We start from the raw sequence: 26,184 nt of genomic DNA on the forward strand, positions 1-26,184 counted from the left end.
TTTCTCATCCATGGAAACATGCTTCAGTTCTTCCCCTCCAGCAGATGTGCGTTTCCATGACAATGGTATAAAACAATTAGTGGCTGCTGTTCCAAAAAAACAGGCCAAAGAAAGTAACAAAAATTGTTCACATTTGTTCATTTGGACAACCGCGCTATTCAGGTTCTCGGCCAGAGATGTTCTTTTTCCAGGTGAGGCTTCCAGGTTTAGTACAAGGAACGACTAGTTTCCTTGTTTTAGCAATTATTTGGTTGCTTGATCTTTTTTAAAGGGTCAGTTCACCCCAAAATAAAAAAAAAATGTTCATCAGGCCTTAAAAAAAAGAAAAAACAACAACAAAACCTCAACGATCGATTTTGGACATGCCTCTGCAGAGTCACGTGTGTGACTTTCTGTATCTTGCTGTTTAAAATTCTTCTCCTTTGTTTGATCTCACAATAGTGTCACAGGTTAGGAGCGTCACTGGGGAGCATAACAGGACATCAAATGAGATACGGCTGATTTGAATGCACAACACCGCGAGTGGAAGGAGCTGCAACATTGGCATGGAGCTGTGAATGCGATTATTATTTTGTTATACGAGACCTTGATCAAATTGCTTCTCATTTTATCCCCCCCTGGCATGCAGGAGAATCCTATTAGCCACCCCGGGCATGAGCTACACAGAGGAATTCTCCGAGATTAACAAATAGATTCTGACCTTTCCGCTCCTGTCAGAGATTCATGGGGTGATGCTCACTTTCAAGGTGAGAACTAATGAGTTGCATGTGATAAAATCTGGTTTGATTGTGAAATGATGTGGTCTTGGATTAATATTTTGAGAAAAGGTGCACCGTACCTTCAGCAGTTTCATTTTCACCTGTGGTCTAATCAACACTTTTCAAATGAAAAAGGCAGGAAAGGAAAGGCAAATGCACCTTTTGAACATCTTTTGAAGGATTGGGTGAGTGTCTTTAAGAGTGAAGAAACAGCTTTAGTTTCATTGAGTGGAAACTGAAAGTGGATAAAATTGTTATGGATCATATCCATGTTTTTACGGTAGTGTATGTCGTTTCCCGTAGCAACAAACGCAAACCAGATGGTGGAATTTCCGACTGCAGAACACCAGTGTTACCAGTATTTGTTTCAGGATGAAACCATCTACAGTCCACAACAATATTCAACAAAAAAATCAACAAGAAGTTGATCAAATTTGAATAACGCTCTTAGAAATAAGAGTTTCAGAAGGGTTCTTTCTCAAGGGCTCAGATCTTATCCAGAACCACTTGCTTCTGAAGAAACTTTTTTTTTGAAGAAATTGTTTGTTAAAGGTTCTTTGCAAGAGTAATGCTTCAAGTAAGAACTCTTTTGAAAGAAGAGAAGAAGAGTTCTTTCTTGAAATCCTCCATTGGACTATTAAAAAGGTTCTGAGTAGGACCTCCTGAGCGTGTTCTAGATGAAGCCCTTAAAATATAAATAACCTGGGTAGGTTTCTGTTTGGAAGTGGAACCATTATAAAACGCTCTACCAGGAAGTGAAAATAGCTCCTCTATAGACCTTTTTCACTGGCATGGAACTGGCCCGTTTTTTGGTTTCTGCACCAACATTTAAACCACTGTGAGCATTGCCACCAAAAAATAAGCTGGTTCAGAGCCTGAAAAGTTGGTTCCTAAATGGAACCAAAAACTAGCAGGTTTTCCTGGCGAACCAAAGTGTGGATTGCATTGTGCAGCACCCTCTGTTGATGAGCTTCTGATATTCCACTCAAGTTGGAAAAAGAGCCCTGATTGTGTTCTAGATAAATCCCTTGGAATATAAAAAGTTTCTCACTGAAACCCCCTCAATGGGTTCTTGTTAGCATGCCTGGGAGGTGGACAGGTTCTTGGTCGAAGCCCCACAGATGATTCTGAGTGGAACCATTACACCATAAAGGAGTTCTCTGTAGAATCTCTCATAAGGGGTTCTAGGTGTAACCCTTTATGTTGGGTGCTAGGTAGGAATCTTGTAATGGGTTCCAAGTCCAACTTTCATGAAAGGTACTAGGCACCAAAAGTGGTTCTACTATGGGGAGAAGCTGTGGAACTCTTTGTGGTTCTAATTAGTTCCTTTATTTTTAACCGTGCAGGGACCACCCAGATGGACTGAGTGAGAGAAAAGACATGAGCAGCCCTGACAGATATTTATGAATAAAGTTTAATGCGGGGTAAAGAACAGAATACAACAGCCAAAAGTTATCACTTAGAACTAAATGTTCCGTTTTCCTTCAGCTTTCAGTTCCATTCTTCAGTCTGGGTGGTTCAGATCCCGGTGAGTGTAACATGGTGGGCAATGTGAAAGCCAGAATGTCATGTTGTCTGAAGTGAGAGGAGCCTGGGGGCTCTTTAGCATATGGCAGCAGCCACGTACTGAGGTCTGTGTGTAGGTGTCTGTCAGCGTATGCATATACGTGTGTGTGTGTGTGTGTGTGTGTGTGTGTGTGTGTGTGTGTGTGTGTGTGTGTGTGTGTGTGTGTGTCCTTCAGTCGTCCTCAGGTGCTCCAGCGGTGAAAGTGGTCTTGCCCAGTGGTCTTTACTACACTTCTCCACCCGGTCAGACCTTTGCAGGCAGAGCAGCTTCTCCCCGACTGGGGCTCAATGTCGTCAACCATATGGACGTCTATTCATCTGAATTATAATAGATACAGCAGGGACTTCAAACTGCAGTTAGAGCCCAGACGTCATATTTATAAGACACGAAATCAATCAGTTTTTTCACAGAAGATGGAAAATAAAGATTCACTGTATGCCTAGTGAAATGTAGTAAAAATATCTTAAAAACTGAATTTAAATGCATAAATATATGGTTATAATTGTGAAAAAGCTTCTGGAATAGTAGTTGCATCTATGTTAAAATATCATAAATATTTTTGAATTAATTTGCATTTCAGCAAAATGTTTTCTTTATATTCATTTAAGAGTTTCTAATAGATTTCCACTTACAGAGTATGTATTCATTTTATAATAAATTCTGTATGTTTGAAAATCTTTTTAATAATCTCAGTCATATCAGAGCTTCAGAATAGTGTGGTTGTTTGTGTTTGTGTGCCGTCTTCTCACTGTGATTATAAAGTGCCTGAAATCTATTTCTTTGTGTAAGTCTTGCCGACTGAGCACATTGAGTGAAGTGGGTCACCATTGTTGTGTGTGTGTGTATGTGTGTGTGTGTGTGTGTGTGTGTGTGTGTGTGTGTGTGTGTGTGTGTGTGTCCAGCAGCATTTTCGGTGGCCTATTTTCTCTTACAGAGTAGAGAGCATGTCCTGTCTGGCACTGGTCAATAAAACTGTCCTCGTGTTGCTGCTGTCACTGGCACACACACACAAACACACACAAATAGACACATATGTTGAAAGATGCATATGGAATTGAAACATTTTTCCTCTCCACTGCTTTTCTTTACCCTTTCCTCACACTTGCCCCACCCTGTACCTTTTCACTCCAGTTTTCCCATCCATCCATCTAAATATTCATTATAGCTCTTCATCTATACATGTATGTTCAGTCTTCAGTCATACGTGATTCCCAAATTGTGGGCTGCGGCCTGCTGGTGGGCCATGAAGGTACTTGAGGTGAACCATGAGAGGTCATTAAAAGTAAAAATATTTTTAAGTTTCATTTTCTATGTTTGGAATGGCTATGACAAACAGTTTATGATTAATTAAAAAGAAAGAAAGAAATTGAAAAAAACATTTATTCGGTGAGTTGTGGGTGAGCCGCACTTTTATCCTTGAAGTAGGGCCTGACCAATACTTAAAAAAAGAAAGTATTAAAAAAATAGAGCAACCTTATTTTTTTAAAAAAAAGGATCAAGTATACATAAAATGCTGAAAATGTAAAATTTAAAGGCAACTTATTTCAATAGATCATTGGGTTTTGAGCCCAATTCAAACTCTAAAATGATACTTTACTAAATGATAAACTTTAAGATAATTTTGAATTAATTTTGTTGAGACTTTTCTTATCCATATAAACTTGAATATTTGACTTTTAGAAAACCCCAAAATTGTATTTAAAAAATGTTGAGTGAACTCTTTGAAGAGTTTGAGTTTGATTTTGATCCAAAACTCAAAAATTCAGTGAAGGCTGTTACCTTGAAATTGAGTTTTACAAACTTTTTCATTGTGTATTTCTGCTGGTGTAAGTAGTTAAGATTTGGTTTTCATCAAAAAGGTTGTTTAAAGCAGAACATAAAAACACTGATTTTATTAAAGAGATGATGTGATGGGATTTGTAACAAAAAATAAAACTTCTGTAACGGATTTCTTACAGTCAGGGTTTTTTCACTTGCCCACTTGAGAGAGTGGGTCAGAAATCTGCTTGCCCAAAGTCAATTTTTACAAACCCCTGTACAGTTTGTTTTACTTATTAGCAGTTATTAAATAACAAGGACTAAAGTTGATTGCCATGTTTGATCTGGTGCTACAGTGTTTATAAAATGTCAGAAAATGGTAAAAAAAAAAAAAAAATATCCATCCCAATCTTTCAGTGTCCAACTGATGTCTTTAAATGTCTTGTTTTGTCAGTTCAAACCAAAGATATTCGGTTAATATGATAAGAAACAGAGAAAAGTGGGAAATCCCCATATTTGAGAGGCTGAAAACAACATTTTCTGCCACTTTTGATTGACTATCAAAGTAGTTTAATAGTTGACGTTCTGTTTTTACTACTTGCCTGACATGGCCTTTTACAGCAGTCCTTACTTTTGAGCCCTGACAGTATAAAATTACTTCACAATTTTATTTTAGTAATAACACTTGTATAAATCCCCCACTTGCCAATGGAAAGTCAAGGAGGGATGGAAATCTGTCTGAGTTCCACATCAATTTTCCCATATCAGCATTGAAATGGTGACATGGTTGCCAGCAGCTACTATTGTCACACATGGGATTATGGTACAATGGGTCTGCGCGGCTCTAAATCACCAAGATGACGACAGCTAGTGTGTTTGTGCGACTTTGTGTGTGTGATGTACATGGCCGGTTATCAGTTGTATTCAAAGTGGCACAATAGTCCTGTAAAGGATGAGCAGAGGCAAATGGGTTTAAGGCCGGTTAGGCTGTGCGGTGTGTGTTTCCGAGGAGCGTAACCGTGGAATGTGTGTGTGTGTGTGTGTGTGTGTGTGTGTGTGTGTGTGTGTGTGTGTGTGTGTGTGTGTGTGTGCGTGTGTGTGTGTCTGTTTGGGCAAGTGAGAGGGCATGAAGAGGTCAGCGTCATCTTCAAATACAACACAAAAGGATGCATATACACACAGATACACACACACACACATACACACACACATAGTAGTTTGTTGTGGAAATGTCAATAGCTGTGGTGGTGCTGTGTGTGTGTGTCTGTGTGATGGATCAGGACAAATAGGTTTATTGTGAGTGTGTGTGCGTGCTCAGTGTTTATGTGTGGGAATGTGCTCATTTGCTCTCATCTTTTTGGCTGTGATTTCCTCGCTCACAACCTCCCACATCCTCTCTTTTTCTCCCGTCTCGCCACCTCCTATTCTTTTGCACACACGCACAGTTTTGGGGTAACGTTGTGTGTGTGTGCGTTTTGAGAATGGGTTTGTGCTGGTGTGCTGGTTGTCCTGGATTTTCTGACTGACCTGGCTAACCTCTGGAGTGTGGAGAGTGTAGGAAACAGTTATTGCATCCTTGATGGATACAGCGGGGAGTTGATCCATGCCTCTGCGTGTGTGGGGTTTGTACAGTACTTGCCCTGTATTGCCCCAGTTTATTGTCCTTCACATAACAGCAGTTGCGCCCACACACACACACACATGCACACACACACACACACACACACACACACACACACACACACACACACACACAAACATGCTATTTTAATAAAATTGCTACTTCTCTCTCATGCTCCATTTTTGTAGCTGTAAGGAAGGACACCACATGCTGTACCTCCTGTACTTCAGAGGAACTTTATGAAGTGACTTGCACTGAGCTTGTTATTAATTATAACAATGTGAAGATTTGTCATTTTTCATCATTATAAACAGATGCAAATTAGTTTTGGGACAATCCAATCCAATATCAGTATCGGGTACCACTTAGAGCTGCACAGAGACGTCATCTGTTCAATCAGCGAGGTTATCTGTCTCTGTATTAGGACAGAAGACCAGACGTGAGTTAAACTGTGTAAAAGTTGTATATTCTAACCTAATATTCTCTGACAATGCAGTTGTTGTGCCACTAAAGGGTTCAGCTGATTTAATACTGGCATATAATTAATTCTGAAATATATATTTCAGCATCCCCGTACTGTTTTTTACACTGCGCAGTGCATTAGTATATGGTGAAAAATTTAAATTTTCCACCTATTTTTTTAAAGTATTTTCTTGTGTCATACTTGCCAACACTGTATTTCATTGCCCTCTCCCAGTTTCCTCCCAGGGTCACATTTCTCCCGTATTTGTGCAAGTGAGTTGAAAAGTTTACCGTTTCCACCTGGATAACAACACCGCTACAGCAAATGTTTTGTGATGTGGAAGAGAGCTGCTCATGCCCGCTTTATCCACTTCTTCTTGATCTATCAACGCTTGCAGTGCCTTGTCCTCCTCAGTGAGTGAGAGCAACGGAGGGTGCTAAGAGTAAGAAATACCCAAGACAGTTTCAGATGAATTCCAACTCCTCGTGGACAGTCTTAAAGGAAGGGAGCACGGTTTTTCTAAAAGCCGTCTGTCTAACATACTCTCAAAATATTCGTTTTCTGTCTGTGTCTATTGTAATCAAATTTGAAACCAGACTAGGCGAAGCTAACACATCTGTTTGCCAAAATTGTGTGCTTATTATTGTCATTTTCGTTCCTTGAAAGTCACCAGAATGCAGGAAACAAAGTCTGTGAAACACAGATGGGGAGGTTTAGCGTTTTAGAGCTCTCAAGGTTGGCAAGAATGTCTTGTGTCCATGCCCCTCATTGTTTTTCTTAGAATTTAAGACTCAGCCTGATACCACAGTGCAGCCGCTCAGTAAACAAGTATATTCTAATAGACATCTGATGTGTTGATTCTGTTAATTTCCCCTTGAACTTGAGCAGAGCTTCTGTGAATATAAAGGAGAGAGGGAGGAAACAAAGAGCGGAGCTCAGTCTTTTTAATCATCGAGGTTAGACTGATATATGAGGGCCAATATTTGCTACTATTAAAATCTAATTTAGAGCAGGCAGCACTCTTTGGCTGTACTGCTTGTTTCATGGTTACAGAACTTTAATGACTAACGTACTTTTAATCTACTGGAAATAATTGCGTTTAGGGTTGCACAGTAATTGTGGTATGTTTTTTTGAAAATATAGTGGGAAAGATTTATCATTTCAAACACAAACACAATATCGCAGGTTGTTTGAATTGTAAAACCTTGAGGCTGCAAAACACACTGTAAATGTGCCGTTAATGTGAGTGTAAGCAAACGTGCTTCCATTCAGCTTTCCTGTCTCCCGCAATGCATGTAATGCAGACCTTCGTCACCTTGCACTCCTTCCTCCTTCTCCTCCTCCTCCTCTATTTCACATCCTCACATCCTCCTCCTCTACCTCCCTTCATCTTCCTCTAGTTCCTTTTCGTCCTCTTCTTATCCTCCTCATCAGGCTGCTTTATTATGCAAATCAGTGTTGGATCAGATCACTTAATTAAGCTTTACTGTGCCAGTTTGCGCACAGACACACACTCACACAAACCCACACACACACACACACACGGCAACTTTCTTTCACACAGGCAGAAACTGCTGGTGGTTGTGTGGTATAATGATTAGTATTCTGGACTCAGTCACACACTCACACACACACACACACACATACACACATTGCATCTAGGCAGCAGAAGAGCCTCTTTGAGTGTGTATAGATAAACAGACTTGAATAGCGGGGTCTCTCCAGGCCATTAGCCTGCAGTTAGCCTCACAAACTCCAATCTGGCCCTCCACTGCACTGCTGATGAAGCCAGCTCATTTCTATGGCCGCTGAAAATGCAGCTTATGAGGTCATGGCAACGATAAAACCGAACTTCAGGGTCAGAAATTGATCCGGTGGCCTATTTTTAGGTACTCTGCGAAAGCTAGACATGAACAGTCACTACTTTTCTTATCACAGAGTTGGTTTATTGCTTTTTTTTGTGACAAGTTTGAACGTAGACAGAGTCATTGGACCAGTAACAGCACATTGTTCGTTTTTTTATCCATGTTGCTATATAGATTTGGTTTTCTTGGACAGAAAGGAAAATTAAAAATATCCATATTTTGTCTATTATATTTCTAACAACAGGCAAGAAATTTTAATAGACAATTCCATTTTTAAATATGCCAGTGATGAGCTTATTTTGTGAAACATTCCTTTCGTAGCAGCAATGAATTTCAGCACTTTAAATGCATATGGAATATTTGAGGCAGCCATGATACATATGGATGTATATGCAAATGCGTGATGAAAGCATGTAGCCTTAGTGGAAATTGTGTACATATATGCTGTTTACAAAATTATTGTATATATGTGAGGTTTTAAAACGTGGGTAATCCCTCTAAAAATAAGCAACTGACCCTTTTCCAATTGCCAGCAGAAAAGTTTGCCTTTCTTTTTTTTTTCCTGATATGTGGCAGTGAAGGCCCTGACACAACTCTGTGCAGGACAGCAGAGAGAAAAAGCTCTGAGGACTTTTGTAGCATCTAACTGAACCTCTGTGTTTTAAAGTTTAGTTTCTCACCTGTGTCACTGTTTCTGCTTTCAGGTATTTACTTTATTTTACTATTCCTGTTCACTTTCAGCTGTAGGAGTCGTGGTAAGACAGTGTTGATGAAAACCCAACATTTCCTGATTTTGCTGCTTCATATTAAAAGGTTTTAGATAACAAAATAAAAGGGGACTTTTATTATGAAGAATTTCTTTCTAGGAAATTAAATATTCCACCATTTTTTAGCTGCTCAACTTAAGAAGAGTGTGTATCAGTTATTAAATACACTCATTCAAGCAAGGGATATTCAGTACTCATGTACACAGTAGTCATTAAACTGCTCCTATGAAAAGTAGCTCCTTTAACACAGGCAATCTGAGCACACCTTAAGAAGCACCGCAGCACAGAGCTCAAGGAGTTTGCTAATGCTAGCAGTGGGAAACAGCAACAATTTCATTTATTAAGTGAGGAACATCCAATGAAAATATGACATGTTTTTTAAAATCAGTATAAGAAACATAATGGCAAGTAAGTACTGATATTGGTACTCGGAAAGTACCCAATTGTAAGTACTTGTACCAGGTCTGGAAAAAAAGTGGTGCATCATTGCTTTAAGCAGGTGCAAACTCTGCTGTGCTGGGCTGACGCACCGAGTCAAACCAAGCCAGCACATGTGTGTGAAAAAGGAGCTTAAAAGAGTTGCAGACGTTATCGACAGAGGGAAAAAAAAACCTTCATTTCCTCTGCAAAAAAGGGGTTAAAATTAGCTTGTTCACCTTGGTGTCATGTTTCCAACACTACTCATCGGAGCCAATAACTTTGTGTGACGACTGCAGAGTCATTTGACCCAGGAATGAATGCCAAGTGCACCCTTTCCCACTGAAGACAAAAGCCAGATGTTAGTAGGGGTTTTTGTCCAGTGTAAAAGGGGCTGTACAGATCTGTAGCAGATCAACAAAGAAACCACTAAATGCAGCTGATTTTTCTGCTTTATCCCACCTGATCCTGCCTTTTACTTACGCCGTGGCAGCACAGGACTGAATCGACCACAGTATAAAGTCCTCAGCAATTACGACCTTAAGAGCTGTGAGCCCATTACAGGCCTTTGTTTTATTCTGATTAGCTTTGGCAGCTCTCATCGCTGTCGCAGAAACTGAATTACTCCGAGGGTTTAGTTTGGACAGCTAATGTGTCCTCCGGTTGATAGATACCGGCTCTTGGAAACTTGCAGATGTACAGAATCACTCCTCTGCTCAGACTGGCATGAAAAAGTGCATTGGTCGGCCACACTGACATACGAATAAACTCCCAATATGTTCCCAATGTGATTATCATGGCAAATGACACAATAATTGAACATAAGAGAGATGGAATGCGCAGCAATTTGCCCCAAGACACAACCTTTCCATTTTGATGATTGCTTTCATTTGTATTTCTGACAGAAATGAGTTCATTTTATCGGGTTATGGCCGTATTAGCTTTAACAAATTGATTGTAATTCAGCGTAATAGATGTCTGTGTCACTTTGTGTGCTGGAGTGATATAGTCAAGAACTGGAGCTTTCAGTATATGAATGTGTCTTTCTTTTTCTGTGACATTTGTGCTTGTTATTATCTCTGGGCTTCTGGTATACTGAAAGGTAATACAGATGACAAAACTTTAAGTGTTGTAGCTGCTTAAATTTGAGAATCTTTAAAACAGTGTGGATGGATCATAATAAGATCCTCATAATTGCATTGTTGCAAACGTAGCTTTTACATTTTTAAGTATTTTCTCATTAGTCAGCAATGTGTCTGAGTCATACCATGGTGCACGATTTTTAAACAATGACATAATTATCAGGCACATGAACATTTCCCACCAAAATGTTCGATGGTTTCACAAAAGACTTTGACCTGTTCCAGATTTCTGTAACTTGTTAACTGCTTGGCCCAAAGGGGGATTTCATGGCAGGGGGGCAAGATGTTTACTGCTGCCATGTTTCCAGTAACATTACAAGTGGCTCCGGATAAGACCGCCAGCCAAATGCCTAAGCTGTCAAAGTAAATAACTTTTCCATTTCAAAGAGAGCTATTCCAATTAAGGAAAGAAGGATGGAGCGAAAGAAAGCCACAGAAAAGAACTGGTGGAAGGGTGGGCAGGATGGAGGGGAGGTGGAGACGGAGGAAGATGGAAGGGGAGGAGAGAGGGAGTGAAAGTCATTGGGATGTTGTCGGACTGAGAAAGAAAAGAGGCGGAGGTGGTATGGAAACAGGAAATCAATTGTTGGGTGGTTGGTTTTTTCTCCGCCTGTGTTTGCAGCTCAACCTTGAAGTGTGTGCGAGAGAGAGAGAGACAGAGCTAGAGAAAACCCAAGCTTCGGGTTGGCCTGACGCAAAGATAGAGGTCAAGGGCAGAAGTACAGCACTTTCTCACTTTCCCCGTGTGACGCCAATCAATTTACAAGTAACAAGTGAGGTCAGGAGGACACGAGCCGTGTGAGAAGTAACACGCTGGGTGCACTCTCAGGTCACGTTTTTTTCTGATGAGGTGTATTAAGCGCTTATATGCCTCTAATGACATTATAATCATGTAATAGAACTTTGATTCTGAAGTTGCTGTCACTTCTTCACATATATTGCTAAAATTTCAGAACTGAAAAGTGTAACTGAGCTTTAGCTAGTTCCAGCCAAGCAATCTCATTGGTCAATCAGACATTTAGAAAGTGATCAAATCAGCACGACAGCACACTGTCCTCGTTATTAAAAGTATTACACCGCCATTTTTGGCAACATTGTAACTGCCAGAGCTGCAGCAAAAACTATTTGGCTGTGATATTGACACAATGAATCATTTTGTTGTTAATTTTTATTGTGTGATTTGGAACTTTTTTATTCAATAAATCACAAACCTTTTATGTCCTCCTGTGAGGCTGTTTCTTGCAGCTATTAAAGTAACATTTCTAGAATAATTAAATCAACTAAATTCAATTAATAGCATATAAGTTACTGTGTTGTTAGATTGCTGCTACACCGCCTTGTGTGCCTGTCTTTGTGTTCAGCAAGCCAGAGAGCAAACCTTTCTGTAACCGCAGCACAAATTTTGTTTTTGAACGGTTAAACACCAACAAATATGAAATATATGTTGTAGATTTTTGGAAATGATTACGGCTTTCTTTTCTCAATATGCTTTGACTTTTGGACCATGCAGTCCTCTGGAGTTGTTGGAAAAATTCGTATCACGTGGAAACTCTGTTCAGCATCCTCCGACAGCTGTGCTGATGAGTCAGTGACACGGCGCTATGCAAGCTTAAACACATGAAATCTGCAGATGTGGTAGCTAATTTTGTTAAGGATATGACAAGAGTTTTGATGTAGTTCCTTCTTTGGAAAACTAAGGTTTTCTGAGGATGTGTTAAGCAGCTTCACAGCCTGAGAGAAGAAGCTGCTCTTCAGGCTGGTGGTTCGGTGGTAATCTGTATAATATTACTTTTTTTTTTCAGCAGATGTCTCAGTCACAACAAAACTGAGCTAGCAAAGCAGTTTTGTGTTTATGTGTGTTATTTCAGTTTAGAAATCCCAGGAAGCATTAACATTAGCTCAACCTGGCTGACCGACTCAACAGGGATGAGAAATGACTTACTAAGGGCTGGCCTGCTTCCTGGAGTAGCAAGCTATCTTTCATTACATGGCAGTGTACTGACACTGACTGATTGTTTTCCAGTCATTAGTCATACCCCACGTGTTTGGAAACAGAGATAGCCCTATGGAATATGAATGCACAATATGAATCATTTTATTTAGCTTTTATTTCGTTGGTAACCTGTTTTATAATTGCAGTGTTACACGAGAGGGTTAGCTTCATCATCGCTTAGCATTTCATGTGATACAGACGGACTTGAACGCATCACTGCCGTGCCAATAATGAAGATAAAGCACAATATTTCTTAAATCATAAACAGATCCCAGGTTCTTTTTTTTTTTAGAACCACTCACCAATTTGGACAACGAATTCTCATTGTCGTTTCAAAATTCTTTGACATTGGTCTCGTTCAAAAGGTGCACGGTAACAAAATCCGGGCTCGCCAAGGTCAGGTCAGGTTTTCGACTAACATGTAGTAAAAAGAGGGGCTGCATGCACGGGACCACTACACCATCCAGCAGTGCTTTTAATTATTGATGAGGGTGTCCTGTGACCTAGACTATTGATTGAGCAAATTGCAGCCCCAGTTATTTTACAATCACCATATCATGTGGCTGCAGCATTATACGCACGTGTGTCTTTGTGCGTGTGTGTGTGTGTGTGTAAATGTTAAGTGTGCGCTGCTCTTTAAAAGTGAATGAAGAGATTGTGTTTCAGCTGTCATGAAAGCAGCAAGACATTGTGTTATACCCTCGTGAGTGTGTGGGACTTTGCAAGAATTTCAACTTGTATGCATGTTAGTGTGTGTGTGTGTGTGTGTGTGTGTGCGTGTGTGTATCACAAATGACTACATACAGGGACAGTGATACAGTCCGTACATGCTGTTCTTGCTGCTGTTATTGATTTGAAAATAAATAAAAGATGATTCATGGGGGATAACCTTCACATATTTCTTTCGGCAAATATTTTGTTTTCTCTTTTATTTGTCAAAGCAGCGAGGCTCTTGTGAAACGTGTGTCCAGGCGTGTTATCTTCACACATGCGCACAATTTTAATTAATCGCACATACTCTGTCATCTGAAGAGGTACTGTGTTCCCTCTCCCGGGGCACACACATACTCACACGCTCCCACACACACTCACGCCCTTGCACACACTGCTGGCGAATGTCAGCGCAACACATCTCGGTTCTCCTCTAGATGAGTAGTTAACCTCCTGTGAGCCAAATCTGATTTTACCATCAGCCTCTGTCAGAGCTGCTTTTTTATCCTGGCAGACACACACAGGGAAGTAACAGGACCTTTATTATCCTTTTCCAACCGTTATAAAAATATTTTTAGGGCTGCGGTCGAGAAAATACAACATATCACTATACTGTCATATGAAAACCTCATACCGTAAGTGCAGCTTTGGTTATTAATTTTTACATTGAACGTTTATGAGATCCTCTCGGTGCCTGATAAGTTTCACGGCTGTGTTACGCACTAAAAAATTCCCCGTATATTTTTAACTTTCAAGTGGAAATGAGGCTGTTTTCTTACGTTTGTGAAGTGTTGACTTGCCGGTGTCGTTCGTTCAAGTCGAGCGAGATGTTAAGTTCCTCCAGCAGCTGCAGAGAGCCGTGCTTTAAGGATCCCGGGGAGCACCAACCGGGATCTCAGCAGTGATTTCTGGTTGAAAACTGGGTGATAGCTGGTCTGAATCTAAGACCTCTTTTTTCCTCCTCTTTTGTGCTTTATTCAACCAGCAGTTACAACAACGCAGTCTTGTGTGATCATTTTGAGATTTCACAAAGACATAATTTCAAAGCAATTAAAGTTTCGTATAAAACATCAGAAATGCGGATGTATTCAGGCTGTGTGCTGCCAACAAGAAGCTTTCAGGACATCAAAATAGTAAATAGTCTGTGAAAAAAAAACTTTCAAAACTTTTGAACCAGTTTTTAACGTCTTTTCATCTGTGACCATGGTCCTTTTTAAACTTCTTTTCAATGGAAAAATGTTCACTGTGATATTTTTTGAATGTTACTTTTGGTGAAGCCAGAGAACAGAAGATAGAGCTCATTCATCTGTGTGATAGACTTCCATTGTTGTCAAAAAAAGAAATTAAAAACACACCACTGAACTGAATTGAATTTCAGTTCAATTCAATTTGTATAGTACAAAGTCATAACAGAGGTTTATCTCTGGGCACTTTTCATATTCAGCAGGTCTAAACTGACTCTTTATAATATTACACACAGATCCAACAGTTCCCACCAAGAACAATCACTAATGTGACATTGGTGAGCAAAACTTTTTTTAAGGCAAAACTTTGAAGAGGCAGGATCCTCGAGCAGAACCAGACTCTGATGCACTGTGACTGGTTCTTCATTACAAAGTGCAAACACAATGTAGTTTACTGTATTTTTAGCCAGTCGGTATTAACCAGTTGGTATTGTCTTAGATTTTGGAAATTGTTGTACCATGATATGACACATGTGTTGTCTTTTCCTGTTTTTAAAGGCTGCATTAGAAAGCATCAGTGGTTAGAACTATAATATTGTCACAATTTTTATATTTAGGTGTTTGAGGAAAAATATTGTGATATTTGATTTTGTCCATGTCGGTCAGCCCAAATCCACAGGTGAAAATAGTCCCCAACAAATGCAACATTTAGTCTTGAGTGAGCAGTTTCTGAAAACTGTAACGGCCTGCTGCAAACTTTTTTGGCCTCTTTCAGAATGAAAATATATATATTTGTGAGTTATGTGTTCAGCAAGAAGAAATGGGTTTGGGGCTAAGAGCCGCAGACGGTTGTAGAAAGTCCAGACTTATGAAGGCTACAACTGTACATTTTGAGACCAATCGTCTTGATCTCTCTTATCTGTCTGATCTCTCTTGTAAGTCTGAATAAAAACACAATCCATAATGTAAAATTCCCCATGCCACAATAACGTAAATCTGACTTGGCACGTCTGACTATAAAAACTAAAATATTTTTTCAAGCAACTTTCCCTGTGGATATGCATATCTACATAACTGATTAGCTTCTAATCCGCAGTGAGAGTGATGCCAGGAGTTCGTACACACAGTAGCTAAATGAAAACAGGTCTAGTTGGATTCTAGCCCAGCAGTTTAACTGTCCAATGAATATAGAGAAGGCATTTTTTGTTTGGTGTTATCTAAGGGTGAACAGTTAGGGTCATATGTGCTCTGTCAGAGGTTGTTTATGGATAAAGGGATCAGATGGAGGCTCAGTCTGCCACTGTTATGAGATTAATTCAATCTAACTTTTGTCTGTTTATCCACACGTATGTTTTATGTTCCGTTCTGCTGACCCGGCGTTTATCTCGCCGCTTCTTCTACCTGATTGGCTGGGGGCGCGTGCTGTCGGGTTTAATTTCCTTGTCAGTCCTCCAATCGGGGTGGTCTGTTTTGTGTGTGTCAGCAAGTGTTGTGGTTGTCATTCCATCAGTAGGATCATATTGGGCTGTTTAAACCCACTTCACTTTGTATTACTCTCACACACACACACATGCACAGTGTAAAGGGGAGGTATAGGAGTATTTAGTGCAGCGCGGGGACCTTGGTGTGCCAGTGTCAGTGATGGATATGGCAGTAGTATCAGCAGTGTTGGCTTTTGCAGAAGTGTGTTGTCCACCACTGGGATCTGTCAGACCTGTTCTGCTGAGCCCACACATTCTGCTGGCTCGCTGCTATAGCTGCTAGACATTTTTTTTAATCTGGTCTGGTTGTGTGTGTGTGTGTGTGAGAGAGTGAGGGGGGGGGGGGAGAGAAGGAACATGCTTGTTTGTCTGTATACGTGCAACAGTTTTAGATTACTGTGAACCCACCATGTTTGCATTTTAATAGAAATCAAGTCTGGTCCAATCTGTGTCATCCATCTCTAATTACATTTTAAGTTATTAGTGCTTTATTTTTTGCATGATTAAGATATACTACCAGGCTTGTTTGTGGGAAGTCTTTAATTTAAGGTGATATAAATACAATATTGTTCTAAAAACGTTGATGGAGTTTACCCAACTGAATTTAAATTCTGTTTGATCACATACAACGACTACCGCCTGGGATCCCTGGGGATCCCAAGAATAAACTACTGTAAGAAACAACCATCAAAGCAAAATGTTATTTCTGTCTTATAACATTATTAGTTATGTAATTAAATTCATATGAAGAAAAAAAGGATTATTATTATTTTAGGAATGTTACAGTAAATTTGCATATTGTGTAAACTGACGATAGACAGATCACATGAGGAAACCTGTCTGTGTTTGTTTCCGGTCATGTCTCAAAGGGGAACCCTTGCTTTGCGACCATCTTGCAAGATTTGCACGTATTGTTCCTTCATTGCATACAAACTAATTTATATGTGTGGTTTAGGCACGCTTAGGTTCTGGGACAAAAATCACCTGGTTAATGTTAGGGGTTGGGTTGATCATGGATTTTTGTGGATCTGGGGTTCCCCTCTAGACACTGTCTGTCTCCTTCACAGTGACTGAGAGAAAAGAAGCAGAATTGGGTGGTTTTGTTTTGTTGAGTTCCCCAGGACACCAGTACAGTGATATTGTTGCAAAGGGAAGACAACAGTGACATGAAGTCATTAAAAACAAATCGATTGATACAGTCATGAAAAGAATTGACAGATGCAGGTATCCCAGTCGTAGGATTAAAGTTAAAGAAAGTTCTGCCATTTTTGTAAAATGCTGGCTTCATGCTGCTTTTGTCTTGTGACCTGTATTATTTGAAATAGCAGTTACTGTGTACCGGCAGTAGAAATACCTTTACTTTGAATACCTGCTAGGAAGTAAAGTGTTACTGTTGCATTTACTTTTGTCATGGGCAGGAAAATTGGTTAAACCATTGTGGGGAGCTCAGGTGTCATAATTAAATGTTTTTCTAATCAAAAATTGATCAAAATGTCTTTTCAGTTTTAATAATCAAAGTCAAGGGAAGAATCAGCGATTCTCCCAGTGTTTTCACCCCCAGCTACTTGCAGCGTCCGGCAGAAATCTGGAGAATAAAAACAAGATTTCTAATATGACAGTGTAGTTTATCGGCTGTTAGATAACACTTGATGCATGCAGCCAAAATTTAAATGAAAGTTGTCAGAGAATAAAACAATGATCGCCTGATCTTCACAAATCAAAACTCAATATTGTAACAGTTGCACAGCTCTCAGTGCAAAAAAAAAAACCAAAATATGTTTAATCGTTTGAATCATGACCGTGAAATCGAATCATAGATTTGGAGAATCGTGACACCCCTAATGGAAAGAGGCTTTTTGTAGGTTTAAATGCTTTGTATCCCATCATGCAGCCTAAATACGATGACAATGGTTTCAACCTTTGATAGAAGAAGAAAAGAGCAGGGAATAAAGGAGTGGGGTGGAACTAAATAGACTGAGAAAGGAGAGGGGAAAAAAAACATAAGAAAAAGTTCCCCTTGATCTTCCTTCCTACACAGACACACAAACACAGAGACACACTTACACATGCGATATACTTTACACAGGTGGAGTGTCACCCTACTTGCACAGATTGCAACAGATTTGTGGTGAGTAGGAGTTAAAAGAGCTGCTGAGTGCAGATTTAATACCACAGATATTTAAAGAGAACAGCCCTTTTATCTGAGGGGACAATTTGCATTATTCATGTTGTGCCTTCCGAGAGCCGAAGAGAGAGAGAAATAGAGACAAAGACATTTCAGAGACTTATTGTTTTTTTTTTTTTTTACCAGCAGTCAATGAACTCGTGTTACATTAACAGCAGATTTATATTCAGTGCTCTTCTCACAGTTTCTTTATGTGTGCGTGTGTGCATCAAATAATCCTCATCTTTCATTTCTTCCTCGCTCTTGTTGTAGGTGCCCTGACGAAGAACGCAGCTATTAGATAGCTATCGATGTGCTGCTTCAGCGTGACACTCATGCATCTGTCTGTGTTCTTCTGTCTCCAGTGTGCAGGGCGGGGTTCTACAAGGCCACGCTCGGGAACATGGAGTGCTCGAAGTGTCCGCCCCACAGCCTCTCTCACCACGAGGGGTCGCTGCACTGTGGCTGCGAGAAAAACTACTTCCGCGCCGAGGGAGATCCCGCCTCCATGGCCTGCACCCGTAAGTGTGCTTTCATACCACAGCTGGCTCTACATTTTTGGGCTATTTGATAGATAAAACGAGGAGTCGGTGGCATCCTGATGAGATGCAGGTTCCTCCATGACTGTATCTACCCTCGTTTATCAGATAGAAGCCACTTAATGTGGTGTGGGAGGATTTTTCTCATTAGCTCATAAAACATGCAAATAAATCTGTCTTAACTTTGCCTTGAAGAGATGCTGAAACCCATTAGTTTGGCCGTCAGAGTTTTAGTGTCCTATGATGGTTTAAATGCTTTCAGATGCTTTTCACACTAAATCATTTTTGCAGAACATCATGTTTGTTCATTCAAAAAAAAAAACATTATTATTGCAGGCGGGCTTATATACACAAAAAGCTGCCACAAAAAGGATGCATACTGTATGTGGCAATTTAATACATAAACATGCCATAAAGGTGCACACTTCCATGGGTCTTTAACAGGGGAGAAAGGACCCGTTTTTTGTTTCAAAAATCTAAATATGTCTAAAATAATCCAACATATTATTAGCAGAGGTAAATAATATTATAATATTCAATGCAGTATATGTAGTAGGGGATCAGCTGAGGGGTCCATGGCCTGAGAAACACTGAAGACTCCTGGTTTAGACCGTTTCCCAAGACTGTGTGGGCGTTTTGATTGACATCTCCCGCAGGAGTACCAACACATAAGTCACGTACTGCTGTGGACAGGGGCAGCAGCAAAATGCAATTCTTTTAGCCACCTATATTTATCATTGTTTCACTGATTTACTTTGCTGCCAGACAGTCCTGAAGACATCTACGCTCTCTTCAAAGCCACCAGACTTCTTGGACAAACTCAGTAATTTCGCATCTTGATCAGGTAGCTTGTTATTGTGTGGTATTTAAACACATGAGTGTGGATCTGAACCAAGAGTACTTGCTGTGGAACAAGGCAGCGGTGGACCAGCAGCTCCGTGTCCTGTGATGAAAAATTCCTGTTTTTTTTTTTTTTAAAGGAGTCCCGGTGGCTTTGAAGAGAGCATAGATGGCAGCTTTAGTTTCTAGTCTGAAAAGTCTGTCTGACGACAAAGAAATGTAGTGAAAATATTCTTAAACTTCCATCTCTGCAAGGTGAAATTTTTTTGTCAAAGGAGCGATATAGGGACCTCAGCTCCCTGCTATTCTTTTGGCTTAGACTCAGCAGCAGATTAAACAGGAGCAGAGAGGTTTTGTTGCACCCGTGTGAGTGGGACAACTGATGTGGATTTTTTAAATAATTAGTTTGTGGAATTAATCGCATAATTTTCGTAATATCCAGGCATAAGTACCAACCCAGTATCAAGAAAGTGATCATAAACTTTGAAGTGGAATTAAAACTAATTTCTAACAATTTTGTGCGCTTGCTAATGTGTAAATAAATGCACATAAATTGTGGATTTGGGTTTCCAGTGGTTCTAACTGGTACTAGCTCTCATATAAACCTCTAACAGTGTAATGTTTTTGGTTAGCGGGCTCTCATTTATAATCGGACTCCTGTAGGGCCGTAGCCAGGATTTTAGAAATACTGTGCCATGAGTCATAGCCCTGCTAGGGGAGTCGGGGGGGTGCCAACAACAATAATAACTGAAGGAAATGATATCAGTGCCAACCCAAAGATGAAATTGAATTAGACACAAAGTCACAAATATTGCCAATTTAGAAATCCTTCTCTTTCAGTTTAGTTTCTTACTACATTGAAATCAATTTCTCCGTCACATTAATTGAGCTGAGGAGAACAACTGCAGTATTTTTCAGATTAGAGTCCTTACACGCATTACTCAAGTTCATCCAAACAATAAACCATAATGCCAAAGTATAATTAATACCAATGACAGCAGCTGACTGCAGGAGAAGGAGTTTATTTCTTTGAAAAAAAAAAAAAAAAATTGCTAACAGACTTGTAGCTGCGGCCTTCCTTAAGATTGCAATACTGTGCAATATTCCATTTTACCAGTAACAATAGCTTACAAATGGACAAAGAGCGTTAAATTCCTCGTTTATTTGAAGGTCACCAAAGCCGAAGAACTCTTTATCACCTTTTCCGCTCCCTACAAGATTCTCCTTTGTTTCCCTCCGACATAAATGGATTGCAGATGCGGATGCAGATGCCTCCTGCGAGCCTTCAAAAATGCATTCCCCATAAAACTATAAATCAGCGCATTCCCTCATGTCAGGTTATGGATACATCCGTTACTAAATGGGCTAGAGAGAAAAAAAAAATCTTTCTCCGTGTAGAGAACAGTAGAAAATACAAATTGGACGCCCACAGCCATAGACAGAATCCTAATTAGAAAGACAGTCACGGCAGGTCCCTGTTGTGATTATCTCAACACCATCTTGTCAACTAGGCAAATTTCACATCATTGGGACAGATTGAGCGACGCAAGGGCTGCAAATGAATAGATACGTTGTTAGAAGATAATGATCATGATTATCTCAGAAGGGGGATTCTGCTGTTAGCGGTGTGATAGAGGTTGTTTAGAACTGACTCGGGAAATTTGAAGATGTTTGCAGGAAAATCTCAGAGGGCAGGAAAGAATGAGAATATTAAACTCCAAAAACCTAGATTCTAAAAAAGATCAACTGTATGGTGTTCCCTGCTGTATTAAGTGTGAGACGATTCTGTAACAGCTGTCTTAACGGCGCATAAAGTGTAGTTTTTCCAAGAATTCAGCTCCACCAATTAAAAATGCATCAGTGCGTCGCCCCACGTCCCACAGCGGTGCCTCCAAATTAGCACACAGACGCAAGAGCCCGTCCGCCTTTGCTGATCGTCGCAACTTGCTGAAAGACACTGAAATCACTGATATTTCAAAACTTAGCGTTTTAGCGTCTGCTGACATCTCCGGTGATAAGTAGGAGGCTGGAAAGAGCCTAAAGAGAATTGTCAATACATAAGACGCCTTCGTGAGGGATTGCAGATTACTCACACACCCTCATTTCTTACACACCGTAACTCATGTCACATGTTAATCTCGACATCCATGTATTATTTTGACGTTTGGAATTAGTGTATGATTGCCTGCATGTGTACATGTGCAGGCCTGCGCAGGTAATATCTTATGGGGATTACAGGTCCAAGAGTTTGACGTGGTCAGTGGATGTTAGCTGTATAGGAGAGCCAGAGGACTGTCATGGTCAGATTACTGTCAAAGAAAATACAGTCTCACTTTTAAGAATACACAGAATCGGGTGATGTATACATTTTTATCAATGAAATGAATGAATTGATGTTTATTGCTATACTAGAAATGACTGAGAGCCAATGGATGAGAAAGATTTCACAGTTATTACAAAATGTGCTGCCTGTTTGTACTTGGAATCAAATAAGCTTGATCAAATGTAATTTTCATGATGCAGTAGTTTGGATTTGGTAATTTCTGTTGAGACTGAAGTGAAGACCGTGATATGAAATCATACAAAACCATGAAATGTGTTCTTTTACCCCAAGTTTGAACTGTACTGGTGTTGCAGCATTTCTCAAACTTTGGGTTGTGACCACAAAAGGGTCACGGAACAGTTTCTCTTGGGTTCGCCAATCTGCAGAGTGAAATGCACACTGTATTTCCTTAAATTGTGAAAGGGGACTTTAATTCACATCGAAGGCAACAGGCCTTAATTTGATGCAGGCTCATGTGAGAGTCAGACATTCTTTTCTGATTTCTTCTGTTTGAGTGTAAAAAAAACAAGTGTTGTTGGTCATACTGCAGCACTGAATGAGAGATCAGCTCTCAGCACCGTCAACAAAGTGGGAGAGAGTGATGCAAAAGACACCAGCACATGAGACACACGCTCCACCAACCGAGCTACCTGGCCACTATAAAGTAGCATCTTCCAGTCTTGCTTTCAGATGTGCTTTTGGGGAAAAAAAATAGTCTTGATCACGCCGTAACAACTACAAAACCAAACGTGGAACCAATAAACACTGCAAACTGTTCACCCCGGTCTGAATTAAACAGAGCACACCCAGCTCGTTTGTGGCATTAAAAACAGACATGCTACAGTCCTTAGACCACCATTGGTAAACATCAGTCATATAAACTCATATCCTTTGTATTTTTTTCCCAGAATAGGCAGGTTTTCAGCTGCATTAATAATGGTCTTAAGAGAGTCTTAAAAGTTCTCAGATTTAACTTGTTGCAACCTGCAGAAACCCTGTAGCAGCAATATATGGTTAGTGTCAAAAAATAAAACAGACGCTGAAAAGGTTGTGTTTTGTAACATGAAACAGCAAACTCAGTCCATCATTAGACATGATAGGAAATGTGCTCCATCACCAGAATAATTTAGTCATTTCCCCTGTTAAAGTTACTGCATTACACGGTTAAAACAAACTTTCTGTAATAATTTCAAATTGAAATGTTATGGCAGTTCATGATATATTTTTGTAAGTTTGAGTCCCGGGGAGACGCCAGATTCTTGTTTGGACCCTTTCGAGCTGAAAACATTTGAGAAACCATGGCCAAATGTAATAACCTGTTACATCGTGTGCGCATGTTGAAGAACGCACGTTAATTTGTTTCATGAAACCGTTTCAATCAGAAACTATCTGAGACAGATTAAACTTCAGTCATGTTAGATTTCATATTACATTAAACATGTCTTAAGAAGTGTTCAGTTTAGATTTGTAAGAGTTAAAGATACCCTCATGTCATTTTCAGGTTTTGTCTGCAGCTCAACCTCTGATGTGTTTTTCCTTTGATTTCTCTCTTTTGAGTCTTTTGATTACCAAGACAGGAGCTACGCATGGTTTGAGAGTGAAGTAAATTCTTGTCAAGTCAAACAAACCAAACAAAGCATTTTCTCTCCAGACACACAATCCAGGCCCGTTTTCCCTCTCTTCCCCTCCTCCTCCTGCTCAAGTTCTCTGCGGAGTTATTTGGCAGTTTTGTTTTGTCCTCCATGTAATTACAGTCATAGCTTTGATATAAAAATCTGGAAATATTCAGAGAGATCTGTTTGTAATAAGACGTTTTTACTTTTATATGTCAGTCTGACTTTGACAGACTCTTTTTTTTTTATGAAAGGGCCTGCGTGCCCTTCTCCTCTCTCACTGATCCCAACAGAAAGAGGAAAACACACATACTGTATTACATACACAGGCTCATATTAACACAACCCTGATATTACAATGTACTGTAATTAAACTGCAATCACAGATGTACTTTTGTACACATTGTACAGAGTGTATTATAACAATTGCCTTAAATGCAAATCTCCAAGTAGGTACACCACATTTGTAATTTAAGGACTTCATCAGGCTTTAAAAGACTCAGAGAATCTGGAGAAATCTAGATGCATATAAGAAGCAAGGACGAAAACCAACATTGTACGCTCGTGACTGTTGACCCCTCAGTTGGCACCACTTTAAAAACTGCATTAAAACCCACATAAGTGTTTAATGGACACTACGTGGACGACATCCAGAAATGCAGATGACTCAAGCTCGTCCGTGATGGACTAATGCGACGTGGAAAAGTGATGATCTGACCGATCAGACGAGTCCGTATTTCGGATTGTTTTTGGAAATCTTGACCGTTGTGTCTTCCTGACTAAAGAGGAAAAGGACGATCCAGATTGTTACCAGCGTTAACTTTAAAAGCCAGCATCTGTGAAGTTATCTGTGAATGCACCATTCATGCATACAAACGGGATGTGGAGCAACATATGCTGCCATCCAGACATCTTTTTCAGAGGCGTCTTTGCAATGCCAAGACACATTGTGCGGGTGTTACAACAGTGTGACTTTCTCTATTCCTTTGTATCCAGTGACTTCCTCTTTTCACCTCCTCTCACCTCTCCTCTTTCTTACCAGGTCCTCCTTCAGCTCCCCGAAATGTGATCTCCTCCATCAATGAGACTTCAGTTATCCTGGACTGGAGCTGGCCCGAGGACAGCGGCGGGCGCAGGGACATCACCTTCACCGTCCTCTGCAAACGCTGTCGCGGTGTCCCTGCCAACGGCAGCAACGGCGGGACCCAGCGTTGCGAACCTTGCCGGAGCAACGTTCGCTTCCTGCCGAGGGCCACGAACCTCCACAACACCACGGTGACGGTGGCCGATCTGCTGGCCCACACCAACTACACGTTTGAGATCGAGGCGCAGAACGGAGTGTCGTCGCTGGCGCCCAAGATGAGGCAGTACGCCGCTGTCACCATCACCACCAACCAAGCAGGTGAGACATCACAGCAGACACAGCGCTGAAATGATTACTCAAACGATTGGTAAACGGATAGAAAACTAACAACTTTGATAGTTGATCAGTCATTTGAGTTGTTTTTCAAGCAAAACTGCCAGATGTTCGGTTTGTTTGGTCCAGCTTCTTACATGTGAGAATTTTTTCCGGTTTGTGTCAATAATCCAAATATCTTTTTTTGGAATGCTGACTGGACAAAACAAGACATTTAAAGAGGTCACCTGAGCTCTGGGATACTGGGATAGGTGTTTTTTTGTTTTGATTTGATTTTTTTTATGGACAAAAGAACTCATTGATTAATCAAAGAAATAATAATCAGATAAATCAATAAGGAAAATGACAACTGCTAGTTATCAGGGGCTGACTGATACCAATAATGGGGTGTAGAAAAATTCTGATATCAATATATATATCAGCCATTTTTCTTTATACAGACTATAGAATATAAACATACATACACAATGGTCCTTCAAAGGTTAACATTCATGACAAAGACATGTAGAAGGATATTTTACAGGTTAACAATAAACGTTATCATCCAAAATTATATTAGGGCACTGAAACAGTAAACCTGCAACAATATTTTTAATAATTATAAATAACTAGAAATATAAAAACACAAATAGAGCAAAATATATGTCTATATTGAGCCTGAATTAAGAAAAGATATATGAAATGCTGCCTATAAACCAAAAAGAACAAAAAAACCCAATCTGCATTATGTTCTGTTAAAAAGAACATGCCGATACTGATTTAGACCAATACAGCTACGCCAGAACAGGCTTCTCTCAAGTTCTCAAAAATCTGGAATACTAAGGAAAACAACACCAGTATCAAAATCTGTTGTGACCTAAACTATTACACAATTTTATGTTAGAGAACAGAAATGCTCTCAAACTCGACCGACTCTCAAGGAATGTTTTCGAGGTGGAATTTTCATAAAACCTGGAAGATTTAGCTTGGCTCTGACGTTAGTCAGGCCTGTGACTGTGAACCACAATCTTCCAGGAACCATATGTACGGCTGTATGGTAATCATACAGGGGGGAAAGAAGTGTATTTTAAATCATACTATGCGCTATACCACAAGTGTGTGAATACAAAAGAGTACTAGCTACCTAACACATGGAAAATATGCAAGTTCCTCTCTCTAAACTGCACCCCGTTCTCTCTCTCCCCCCTCTAAAATATTCTTATCATATAATACACTAGACTGTAGTTTATGTGCTCCAAACATATGCACTCCAACCATCAGGCCCGGACATTTACAAGGCGATCCCAGGCCGCTATTCTCTTGTTTAACGACTGGGATCGAATGTCTTCCTCCTTTGCAAAAAAAAATATCTCAACCTTTTAACAGACACTCTTAACGTGAGGATGGGCTCCTAAAATTCCCATCAATCTTTTACGCAAATGTCCCTCCACACATCCAGTCCTTAGAAGAATGAGAAGGCAGAGGGAAGTGGTGCTTTCAAATTCCAAGAGTAATGTAAATCTAGCTGCAGTAGAAAGCGCCAAACCTCAGAAATCCCTGAGTCTTGCAAGGAATGTCTAAA

General features: G+C 40.1%; 1 protein-coding gene across 4 annotated transcripts in view; it reads left to right on the forward strand.

The window, feature by feature from the left end:
* The window catches only part of epha3 (eph receptor A3), a 150,133-nt gene that overhangs the window by 59,818 nt on the left and 64,131 nt on the right, over positions 1-26,184 (forward strand). For all 4 annotated transcript variants that reach the window (XM_084725379.1, XM_084725377.1, XM_084725378.1 and 1 more), the window contains exons 4-5: positions 18,257-18,412; positions 24,249-24,608. In XM_084725379.1, coding sequence (XP_084581505.1) covers positions 18,257-18,412; positions 24,249-24,608 — 516 coding nt within the window. The remainder of the gene's footprint in view (positions 1-18,256; positions 18,413-24,248; positions 24,609-26,184) is intronic.

Source organism: Lutjanus erythropterus, chromosome 8, assembly GCF_056507025.1.
Source record: "Lutjanus erythropterus isolate fLutEry1 chromosome 8, fLutEry1.hap2, whole genome shotgun sequence".
Taxonomy (NCBI): Eukaryota; Metazoa; Chordata; class Actinopteri; order Lutjaniformes; family Lutjanidae; genus Lutjanus; species Lutjanus erythropterus.